At 42.4% G+C, this 12,882-nt stretch overlaps 1 protein-coding gene across 1 annotated transcript in view; it reads right to left on the bottom strand.

Annotated features, from left to right (window-relative positions):
• The window catches only part of LOC124612716 (balbiani ring protein 3-like), a 249,852-nt gene that overhangs the window by 216,337 nt on the left and 20,633 nt on the right, over positions 1 to 12,882 (bottom strand). The window contains exon 2 of the mRNA XM_047141072.1: positions 12,763 to 12,839. Coding sequence (XP_046997028.1) covers positions 12,763 to 12,838 — 76 coding nt within the window. The 5' untranslated portion in view covers position 12,839. The remainder of the gene's footprint in view (positions 1 to 12,762; positions 12,840 to 12,882) is intronic.

The raw sequence follows: 12,882 nt of genomic DNA, 5'->3' as shown, positions 1-12,882 counted from the left end.
ACACAAACAACGACACGTGAGAGCAAAAGGAGAACGGAGTGGAAAAGATGAGCGTCACTAGCGCTTACATTAACGCTGCATTTTGCCTTTAATTAATACAGAGCTATTGCCACCGTCCGTGCTAACAGGTGAACAGATTATTCGAGTACAACTGTAGTTTCCGTACGCGAATCAGTCATACTCCCTATGTCTTTTGTTTTATCTACACAAAGGGAGAACAAAACAATCAGCCCATAAATGCACGATATAGCACGACGTGCGGATTTAGATTTGATGGTCTATCACGAAGTTGCTGAGATCCAGTAATTGTTCATACGATCTGTAGCGGCACCGTCTGCTGCCGCTATGGAGGGAGTGGGGCAACAGCAGAGGAGGAGAAAGTTCTCGCTCAGCACTCCCCCCACCCATTCAAGAATCCTCTGGCAGCTTTGGGCTACTCCTCCGTCTTCTTGAAACAACGTTCGACACGTTTTCTTCACTACTTCCCTCTCTTACAGTGTCTGACAAGCCAATGCTACTCTTCATTACTCTTTCTCTTACTGTTTTCGGCGCTAATTCGCACTGTAATTCTTATTTGCAGAGTATACTAGGAATCGCAATCATCTACGTCTTTACCCTGCAAACCACAGTTAAGAGGATAAAGAATATCTCTGCATTCTTCACTTAATACTGGATCTTAAAACATAAGTAGGTTTTTCCTGGACAACTGGCCGGTGTGGCCGAGCGGTTCTAGGCGCTTCAGTCTGGAACCGCGCAACCGCTACGGTCGCAGGTTAATGCTGCCTCGGGCATGGATGTGTGTGATGTCCTTAGGTTAGCTACTTTTAAGTAGTTCTAAGTTCTAGGGGCTTGATGACCTCAGATGTTAAGTCCCATAATGCTCAAAGCCATTTGAACCATTTGGCGCTTACCTTCAAACGTCTGCCAATTCACATTTTTCAACATGTCCCCGTTACTCTCCCTTGTGTCAAACAAACCCGAAGACATTTGTGCGGGCCTTTTTTGTAAACGTTCATTCCCGTTATTTGGTACGCACTTGACAAACTTGAGAAATACTCTAGGACGGGTCGAAAGTGTGCTCTGTAAGACTTTCCCTTATAAATGAAATCATTCCGCCAATTAAAACATTTTTTATTGCGATTGTGATTTCGATATGTTGTAATTTTCAAGTATTGTGCTATATTTAACTCGTTCAATAATATAACGCTCTGCCATGTTGGGCTAAGAGCAGTTGCACGAGGTGTAGTGAATTTATAGACTGTTCCATATACCACATACGTTATAGAACCTGCAAAATAATGTTGCCCACACTGGAGTTTAAATTTCACATAGTCGGCATGGTAAAGGGTTAACAAAAGCGGAAAAGATGTAAACATGATTTCACTTAAAAAATTCACAAAGGTTCTGGCCCAGTTATCGTCAAACTTCTACCACTTTGCAGGCTCGTTACATTTCCTCAGTATCCTACAAATGAAACTGCGTTATCTGTGACTGAGCTCAGGTCATCAATTCTTTCATATTCATACAAATTGCAAAACTCAAGTACACTGGAGTCATAGGATACTATGTTTTTGTATTTTCTGAAGTGCACAATTTCACATTTATGTACATTTAAGGCGAGCTGCCAGTCTTTGCATCACTTTGAAATAGCCGAGCGGTCTCAGGCGCTGCAGTCATGGACTGTGCAGTTGGTCCCGGCGGAGGTTCGAGTCCTCCCTCGGGCATGGGTTGGTGTGTTTGTCCTTAGTATAATTTTGGATAAGTAGTGTGTACGCTTAGGGACTGATGAACTTAGCAGTTAAGTCCCATACGATTTCACACACATTCAACATCACTTTGAAATCTTACGAACAAATGAATGAATATTTGCCCAGCTTTTTTTCAAACGGTATTTTATTGTAGATAACCGCATCTTCTGCGAAAAGTCCGTGGTGACTATTAATATTGGCTGCAAGATCATTAGCATACAACGTAAGCAACAACGGTCGCAACAAATTTCGCTGAGCGACACCTGAAGTTATTTCTACGTCTGTCGACGACTCTATTCAAGGCAACACACAGCGCCCTCCCTACCAAGAAAACGTCAATGCCGTCACAAAATTACAATTCAGTTTCTAAAGACAAGTAGTTATTATTTCATTCAACAAGATAAACAGCACGTTTGCCTTCACAGCTAATTTTTTAACATTAATTTTACTAACTTTACAGTTTATTTCCCTCCTCACGAATCATAAAAGTGAAAGTACAGTGATTCCACATAAGCAGTTAATATGCCTCTGCTATTATGTATAAGGGTAAAACTTTGCTTGGACGCAAGAACGCGCTTTTCGAAACATTGATTTTCTTGGTCCATATTTATCCTGTGAACATGAAACTACAAAACTGTGAACTTTCCACTGAATCCCAGAATGAAAAGCTTCGAAGTAATATAGCCCTTTACGCAGGACGCTTAATGGGTACTGAGCGTTTAGAAACAGGTAGGTGCAGCTAAAGGCTCGGTGAAACGCTGGATACTTAACCTTCACAGCCAAGAGTTAGATACTATAAAGCGTCGTTATTGGTTCGATGGATTAACATGAAGCAATAAACGGTACTAACAAGAAACTGACAAGTAAATGGAGTATCCTGCTAGATGTACTAAAGAGATCAGAAAGAAATATGGTAAGGTTCCACATGATGCGTTGCATCGCAAGCTAATCAGCTAAGATATTACTTATTTGCTTTACGTACTTTGCCACTGGAGGATATTTGAAAACTTGTAACATCTATTTTATAAGTTCGCTCTTGGTTATTTCGGAAGAATACTAAGCAAACGTGCCAATGGCCTTGCCGCAGTGGTCACACCGGTTTCTGTCAGATCACCGTAGTTAAGCACTGTCAGGCTTGGCTAGCACTTGGGTCTGCCCAGCGCTGTTGGCAAGCAGGGTGCACTCAGCCTTTGTGAGGCCAACTGGGGAGCTACTGACTGAGAAGAAGTGGCTCCGATCACAAACACTGACAACGGCCGGGAGAGTGGTGTGCTGACCACAAGCTCCTCCATATCGGCATCCCGTGAAGCCTACTGGTTGAGGATGACACGGCGGTCAGTCAGTACGTTGGGCCTTCTGAAGCCTGTTCGGGCGGTGTTTGCTAAGTTAACACTTCACGAAAAGATCAACTTAGCTCAGCGATAATCGTGTCTATCGTACTTGGCCCAAGTACAGCGGAGGATTTCTACATGGTGAAAAGAGTGGAACAGGGCCCTGTCATCCATGTGAGGGCAAATGAGAAGCTTCTTGAAAGCGTAGTAGGGGCTCCGGAAGATGAATGTAAAAGGTTTAGATTAAATAAAAAGTATTTCTATATTTGCCCGCTACGTTCAGATAAGTTTTTGTTATGGCATTGTGTCCGAAGACTGGTTTGATGCAGCTCTTCGCTCTAGTGTATCCTCTACATCCAGTTGAACCTGCCGACTGTAGTTAAGCCCTTAGTCTCCCTCTACAATTTTTACTCCCACCACTCCCAATTGGCCGGCCGGTGTGGCCGAGCGGTTCTTGGCGCTTCAGTCCGGAACAGCGCTTCTGTTACCGTCGCAAGTTCGAATCCTGCCTCGGGCATAGATGTGTGTGCTGTTAGGTTTAAGTAGTTCTAAGGAGGAGGAGGAGATTAGTGTTTAACGTCCCGTCGACAACGAGGTCATTAGAGACGGAGCGCAAGCTCGGATGAGGGAAGGATGGGGAAGGAAGTCGGCCGTGCCCTTTCAAAGGAACCATCCCGGCATTTGCCTGAAGCGATTTAGGGAAATCACGGAAAACCTAAATCAGGATGGCCGGAGACGGGATTGAACCGTCGTCCTCCCGAATGCGAGTCCAGTGTGCTAACCACTGCGCCACCTCGCTCGGTAAAGTAGTTCTAAGTCTAGGGGACTGATGACCTCAGATGTTAAGTCCCATAGTGCTCAAAGCCATTTGAACCATTCTGAACCCTCTATTCTCCAGGATTCTTCTGTAGCACCACATTTCAATAGCTTCTATTCTCTTCTTTTCTGAACCGTTCACTGTCCACGTTTCACTTCTCTACGAGGCTACACTCCAGACAAATACCTTCAGAAAAGACTTCCTAACACTCAAGACCAAGAGATGAATACACTAAGCAGATTCAGAAGGATGTAGGTTGCAGTGGGTACTGGGAGATGAAGAAGCTTGCACAGGATAGAGTAGCATGGAGAGCTGCATCAAACCAGTCTCAGGACTGAAGACCACAACAACAACAACAACACTCAATTTTATATTTTTCTCTGGAACGCTTTTTTGCTATTGCTAATCCTCTCTATTCGGCCATAGTTACTTACTTTTCTGCCCAAATAACAAAACACGTCTACTACTCCTAGTGTCTCATTTTCTAATCAAACTGTAATTAAAATATGACACCTTTATTTTTAAGTCAAATATTGCTCTCGAATTTTTATCTCTTTTTTGAATATGAAATTATTTGATCCATTATACAGCTGACAGTTGTCGCATCCGCAACTGCAAATACATTGCATGTATTTCATAACGGCTGTAGTCGCTGCAGCGCATCGTCATTAGTAATAACGCGCGCACTGCAATATATTCTTTATCCGCCGACACTGGGCAAGCTACTTTCAAGTGAAATTTCTGGCCTGCACGGAAATATACACAATGGATGTACGGGTACAGGCTGTAGACACATGGTTTCCGACATTATGGAACTTGGGTCTGGTCGTGGGCTCTTCCCCGCAAGCCTAATAGTAAGGCGACCGCTCGCGATAAATGGGAAATCCGGGTTCAAGTCGCGATCCGGCACAAATTTTCACTGTCGTCGTTACATTATACAGCCTCTGGCTGTCCATATTCTCCCCCTCTGTCTACTTTATGTGTGTCCATATTCTCCTCCTCTGTCTACTTTATGTGTGGTTTCTCGATAAGCAGTTTGTTAGTTTTTCGTGGTCTTTATTTCTGGCTTGAATTTGCTTAGAGTTTGCTTCAAATTCTCTTTGTTCACCGTCACTACTCTACTACAGTTTCATTTTGATCAATTGTAATAATTGCGATACCATATAATTTTACATAACGACTTCTGTGGAACCGAAACTATGAATACATCTATTTCATAACGGCTGTAGTCGCCGGCCTGGAACCGCGCGACCGCTACGGTCGCAGGTTCGAATTCTCTCTCGGGCATGGATGTGTATGATGTCCTTAGGTTAGTCAGGTTTCAGCAGTTCTAAGTTCTAGGGGACTGATGAGCTTCGAAGTTAAGTCCCATAGTGCTCAGAGCCATTTGAACCATTTTTGTAGTCGCCGCACTGCCTGTTCTGCATGTTCAAAGGAACACTGCATCGTAATTCGGAATACCACAAGCACTACAATATCGGATCGTACGAAAGTTGCGCGATACCACGTAGGTGATGGTATTTATCAAGTACAGACAATGATCCACAGTATAAAAAATGACCTCTAAACATTTATTATCTTCTTGCATTCATGAAACGTAACCGAAGAGGCAGAGCTTCCAAAAGTGTTACTTAAACCAAAGTTCAGTTATTGGAGGAGCAGTTAGAGAATTTGCCTTTATGGTGCGTTCCGTCACTCACAAACAAAATCCAAGATATGTTGGCAGACTGAAACAAGAACGTATCACCAAAAACAGAAACGCAGTTTAATTACTGATTGCAAAATCTACGTCAGTCCCTCCGATCCTACGCAACAGCTGTCTGTGTCTAACATTCACTTAACCGAGGCGTAAGATGGCTATCGGAAGACTGAATGCAGAACCGCCGTGTCCGTGCAGTCAGCAGAGACAGAGGCGGCAGCAGGTGTTGCGTGGCGCCGGCAGGAAGCGCACCTCTGCGCGGTCAGCGTGACGCCACGCCGCTGCCGCCTGCGTCTGCGAGCTTCGTTTCACCGCTCCGAGCTTTCTGGGGCACCAGCCGGAGTTCCGGCACCCGCCGCCTTCACTCTGACCCACAGCAGCGACCTTTCCGTTTAGCGATGGCCAGTTCTCTGACCAAAATTTTCACACGCGGTTTTACCAGGATGATGCAAAACCGTCTGTAGAGTTCAAGAAGAAAAGTGCCGTCTCAGTCAGTAGACGGCTGCATTCTTTTGGACAAAAAATGCACTTGTTCTAGTCGTAGTACGCTTCTAGGTCAATACGGATTACCCATGATTTTCCAAGGACTAGATGACATAAATCTCTTTTTCAGTACATATATTGTACACAGGATATTGGACAGAAAACCTTGTTAGCTATTGGTTTTTCAAATGTCAAACATACATTTTATAAATTTTTATGACAAATTGGATCTAATAATTACAAATTTTTGAAATACTGTATATTTATAACTTATTTCTACAATTAAAGATACAATTTACATTTTTTCTTGCATAAGATACTGTGAGATTGAATAGTAGCAATTTTTCAGAAGGTAGGATGTCACAGACTTTTTAAAGCTTTGTACTACAGGAAGAGATTTTATATGTCTTGGTAATCTGTTGTAAAGTTTTCTTCCTGCATGATATACACCTTTTTGGCATAATGTGGTGCTACAATGATTAACATGTATGTCACGGTCTGACCTGAGACTGTAATCATGGACACTTTTGTTTTGAGGAAAAAGGTTTTCTTTTCTCAGTATGCTTTTTTTTGACATGCGTGACTACTTTCAGTATATAAATGCAGGGAAGGGGTTGGATCTTTAGATCTTTAAAGAAAGGTTTGCATGATTTTCTGCTGCTCACTTGTTTCATTATTATTATAATTGCCTTTTGTTTCCTGAAAAGCCTGATGTACATTTCCCTAGAAAATGATACCGTACTTCAGTGTTGAATGTACACGAGCAAAGTATACAGCCCTAACTGTTTCTGCACTAGTACTGTTGAAGAGAATTCTTACTACATAGCTCATTTTTGCTAGTTTTGAATTTAGGGCTGTGATATGAGTACTCCATTTAAGATTTTCCTGGATATGAATCCCAAGAAATTTAGTTTCATTGACAGCACTAACGCTTTGGTTATCTATACATCTTAAAGGTTGTGCCGGATTTTTATTTTGATCAGTGTGGAAATTCATGAGTATCGTTTTTTGGGTTTAATATGCACCTCAGAAGACATAACGCTAATACCGTCTAACACGACTACGAGCCCTGATAATGGCCTTAATAAGGAGGGGAATAGAGTCTACAATTTCTTCCTATATGGCCAATGTAAAAGCTATTACAGCTGCCACACGTGATTTTATATATGCCTGGGTTATCATATTTCGATGTTTAATTTCAACATCTTGACACCATTTACGACCTTAGTAAAAGACTGACAGCTCCAAAACAGTCCACTAGCGACGCAATGTGGACGTCACATCTATCTAGACGTGAGCACAAGACAGTTGCTTTAATATGAATGGCATTGGCATCCATACCTGTTCTCACCAAAATTGTAACTGCAGGTACTTGAAAATGTCGATTAAGCCGAAACAGTCTGTCCAGTTTGTCGTAAATACTGATTACCTATTGTAAGCAGCTATTTGGTGTATGTACTGTAATAATCATGTCGTTATCAGATATATATTACGTTGCTGGCCCTAAAGAAGAAAAGTTATTGACGATACTTAATTACACGTTGAGAGTTAAATGTCATGTTGTTCTGGGCCTGGTATTCTACCGGAGTTTCAGCATTGGCTATGACTTTGTGTATGTGAAAATACAAAGCTACCCCGTAGCTCGATTCTATTCTACACGTGAAGTCATGAACTGTGGCAGTCTAGTTTAGACATGTTCTGTGTATCAACATCATGCATTTTCCGACATCCAATGAGCGATCAGTAGTGTTCTGAGCGACCTGCAGTGGATATTGTAGCCAAGCGAGCATTAAACCTGATCGTAGCGATTTATTTAGTAAATTTTTTATCAGTTTGTTGCGAGCTGTCATAGGTGATGGTAGCGGCAAGCAATACATTCTACATAAGCAAGCGAGCGACATAATTTGCAGGATAAACGCTTTCTTTAAGCGCAGAGCACGTGCATGCGCGTACCGCAACTGTCACTTGAAACCCGCAATAATGCAATCCCTGTCCATAATTCGACCTGCGCGAGTCGTCTTCGTTCGTGAATCCGACTTTAAACTGTTTAAGTTGTGCCATTAAACAGGCTGCGTCGGTCGACAGGACCTGCATCAAGACGGTATCTTTACGCATTATGCTCAAACTGACATTCCGTTCAGTGACAACTTAAATGAGGATCGCTGGAATGGAGAACCTGCTGACAATCCAGCATTGGAACCTCCTGACTGACTAAAAATGTGCGCCAACCTCGGTACCTGCTTTCCGCAAAAAATGTTCTTATGGACTAAGCTACCCAGGTACGCATTACACCGTGCTTAACTTTCCAAATTCTACACGTGATCTTCTGCTCGTTTCTGGATTAGTACTGGGAGAATGGATACGGGTATATATAGCGACGATGTTTTTGGACTGAAAATTTCGCTTTGTCGCGGGGTTTGCGTTATTGTGACAGGTTAAAATAATGAATTGGATCTGGAGTGGAGCTTGGAATCTTGATTATCATCACGCTACGGGTTATGTCAATGTTACCCCTCCGTAAATCATTCAAATATGAAGTAAACTGTACAGTTTTCAGATTAGAAACGATGACAGGTGTTGGCTCCTCGATTGGGACTGATTTAAAGACAGCTTTCTTTATTTCAGTTTTCCTTGTTTTTAAACATCGTGTTTCTGTCATTTTGTATTTAAATGGCAAGTCGTATTCTGTCGATTGGAGGAAAACAGGACAAGCAGATTCCAACATCCGGTCTACGACAGAGTTATTAGTGACGGAGCACAAGCTTGGATGAGACACGGATTGTGCAATAAAATTGGCCGTGAGCTTTCTAGAACCCGTAGCTATTTAGGAAAAACGTAAATTGAGATAGCCGAACGGAAATATGAATCAAAATTCTACTGAAAGGGAGATGCACGTCACAGGCAGGACGCAATTTCACTTCAGCTTCAGGACAGCTGGTGTCTTGTAGCTGGTAATGCGTGTACAGCCAGAAAATGATATGGACATATCACTTCAGAACAAATTTATGTATATATCCATTTTATAAATTTTCTTCCATAATCTAAAAGATGTTTTTTGCTTGTGTTACTACGATCTGTTATCAGCTACTAAGTGATCAGTACGTACTTGCAGAAATTTGTTTTGGACATCATCTTTCACCCGCTCAATAGAGGATACTACACTGCCACAGCTGTTGTTAAATATCTAAGACGTCCTAGTCACACATTCTTCAGCCGTGTCTGTACTACTTTTGTTATGTGACTCGAGTTTCGCCTTCGGTACGTCGTCAGCACGTGCTAAAAATGCAGAGCACAGCAAAAGCATATGCTGCGCTTCAAAGAAACGCGTCACCCTACAACAGCAGGATGCAGTTTAGGAGAAATGCATGACGCAGCGCCGTTGTGAAAGTTGCCTTTTTCGGTTGCCAGTTAGCTCTACGAACGATCTTTCAGTTGCTAACTTACACAACTTTGTGAATGAAAAATCCATATTACGTTTTGCGGTCGTTCTGAATATGATACCAAACATTGAAGCATAATCGGATCAATTTCATACACGAAAACGTCAAAACGTTAAAAAAACTTAAAATTTTTGAAACGCTGAAACACATACAAAAAAATTCGATCAACAATGGATACGAGCGCCTATGTTCATAAGGTACACGTAATTGAATTAGCAAATACAAGGCAGGGGGCGCTATTAACTTTTAAAAAAGTTGTAATGTGAGATATTAAACCATAATGAACTCTGACCTTGAACAAGAAACTTTAGGTGGTCTTACTTTATTTAACGGTGGTCCAGTGGGAGAAGTACGTTTTGTACACTCCTGGAAGAAATAATACCTTGCCTTGAAATAGATCTGTTCACGGCTTACGACGTACTTGATATTTCAGTCCCTTCTGTCGTTTAATTACTCCAATTATTATTTTCTTTCTATACTTCCCTCTTTCTCAACATTACTTAAAAGATACGATTCATCCTCCACGCCACAAATGGCATATATCTGTTTAGAACTTTCGTAGCCTCCTTAACGACACAGATCGCTAGAGGTCGAAGACACGAATTAAGGAAACAGGTATTGGTAGATTAACTATTTGAGTTGTGAACGTGCTTAAATAGCTTACGTGATATAATGTTACTCATTAAGGACAACTCGGAATTGTGCCCCGGTCCAGCACGGTGTGCTACTCTGCCTGGAAAGTCCATATGACATTTGCACAACTAAAGAATTGTTCAACAATATGGGCAAACATTAACAGATAGTCGCAGATAACCCGACTGCGTGCTAATATCTTGAATTAAAGAGCGAACAATCTGCAAAGAATGGATGTTAATTTTACGATCTCTTCGTAAGCTACCTTGAGGTGTAAGCTACGCGTTAGTTCTTCTCCCCTGTTTTTGTAGTGAACCACGGCAACACAAGCAAAAGAATGTACTTGGCGATTACTGTTGTCATTTGTGAAAAAGTGTTACCACTCCGACAAAATAATCATCCCCAGGCTGCAGGAGGTGACCAACAAAATAAATTCCACTATGAACTTGTCAATGGGGTTAATAGTCCTGCGTTGTTATGGATACACACACGTGAGTAGTGGATACCCTCGTCTCTGTTTCTACCTTAGCTTAGCCCACATAGCAAAATCTGTGGAACTAAATTAACGTAGAAAAGTTACGAAAGAAGACATAGCTCCGTCTGTAGAGATCTGTACTGCATTAAGCTTGCAGCTGCTAGTCGAAACCACGAACAGATAATGTATCTGATGGCGAATACCTGCTACACTAAATCACCACAACTACGATCCCTAGAGAAGCAGCTGGTCTGGAATACCAACTCACAGTAGCAGTTGCAGAAAAGATACAGTTTACTTTCTTCATACGATAGTCTGCCTTTTCAGGTGTGATCAAAAAGTCAATAAAAATTTGAAAACTTAATAAACTACGGAATAATGTTGATAGAGAGGTAAAAATTGACACACGTGCTTGGAATGACATGGGGTTTTATCAGGACAAAAAAAAGAAAAAAAAAACAAAGTTCCCAAAATGTCCGACAGATGGCGCTGGACAGCAAAACGTCAGTGACTGCGCATGACAATCGTGTATAAAAGGAGCTGTAATGAGAGAGAGAATCAGATGCGCCAGCAGTCGCAGCATGTTGACGTTACCTGAAAAGGCGTTTTTAGTGAAGCTGTATTATCAGAATGGGGAATGTGCTAGTTCAGCGTTACAATCCTATCGCCATAGGAAGGGGATTCGAACGGGTAAAGGTCCGTTGACAAATGCAGCTGAGGCGATAATGATTTCGAAGTTCGAAGCCACGGGTTGTTTAGACGATAGACCCCGTAGTGGCCGACCGAGCACAAGGCGTAATGCTGTTGGGACAGTTCGGGAAGAAATGGAGACTGAAGCGGGTTCGCCTATGCACGGGGAAATCAACGCTCGTGCAATCGCACGTCGCACCGGCATTCCATACACTACTGTTTGCTTGGCACTGAGGCGTACCTTCCGAAACTATCCGTACAAAATGAATCGGCATCATGAACTTTACCTGGCGATTTAGTGAAGCGGAGGGCATTTGCGGTGTGGGCGTTTCAAAGGATGGCGGAAGATGACGATATGTTGCGTAACGTGTTGTGGACCGACGAAGCTCACTTCACGCTCCGAGGGTCTGTCAACGTCCACAACTGCAGAATCTGGGCTACCGAAAATCCTAGAACTGTCGTGGAAAATCCATTGCACGACGAGAAAGTCACGGTATGGGTTGGATTTACCACATCTACCGTTATCGGGCCTTTTTTCTTCGAGGAAATGCGTGATTCTGGTTTTGTAACCGCTACAGTGACGGGTGAGAGGTACGCCGATATATTACAGAATCGCATCATCCCCAGCCTGGATGATAAACACCTGCTGGAATGTACGATGTTTATGCAGGATGGCCCTCCACCCCATATTGCTAGACGCGTGAAACATCTCTTGCGCGCGTCGTTTGGTGATGATCGTGTGCTCAGCCGCCACTTTCGTCATGCTTGGCCTCCCAGGTCCCCAGACCTCAGTCCCTGCGATTATTGGTTTTGGAGTTACCTGAAGTCGCAAGTGTATCGTGATCGACCGACATCTCTAGGGATGCTGAAAGACAACATCCGACGCCAATGCCTCACCATAACTCCGAACATGCTTTACAGTGCTGTTCACATTATTCCTCGACTACAGCTATTGTTGAGGAATGATGGTGGACATATTGAGCATTTCCTGTAAAGAACATCATCTTTGCTTTGTCTTACTTTGTTATGCTAATTATTGCTATTCTGATCAGATGAAGCGCCATCTGTCGAACTTTTTTTGAATTTTTGTATTTTTTTGGTTCTAATAAAACCCCATGTCATTCCAAGCATGTGTGTCAATTTGTACCTCTCTATCTACATTATTGCGTGATTTATTCAGTTTTCAAATTTATACTGACTTTTTGATCACCCGGTATATTATGACGCGCTTTAAGAATTAATTAAAGTATGAAATTTGCGTGCCCGACGATGTCACGGAAGACATTACAACAATCTGATCTGCTTGAACGTTGACCTTCATGGCAATTATCTTAGGATAGTGAGAAACAGAAAATTTTAAAATAGCGGTTTTTTCCGTGTCTGACATTTATAACAATCCAAAATAAGGATAATCACAGTATGACTAGTTTAATGCTAACACAGTACCTGTGAGGCCAGCAGACAGCTGCAGCATCGCCGCTAACACCAGCAGAATGGTGCCCACGCGGCCGCTCCACTGCATTCTGCAACAACAATGACACGCCTGATACTATTGCCTATAACATA

Source organism: Schistocerca americana, chromosome 4 (assembly GCF_021461395.2).
Source record: "Schistocerca americana isolate TAMUIC-IGC-003095 chromosome 4, iqSchAmer2.1, whole genome shotgun sequence".
Taxonomy (NCBI): Eukaryota; Metazoa; Arthropoda; class Insecta; order Orthoptera; family Acrididae; genus Schistocerca; species Schistocerca americana.
This window is presented reverse-complemented; position numbering and strand designations above follow the sequence as displayed.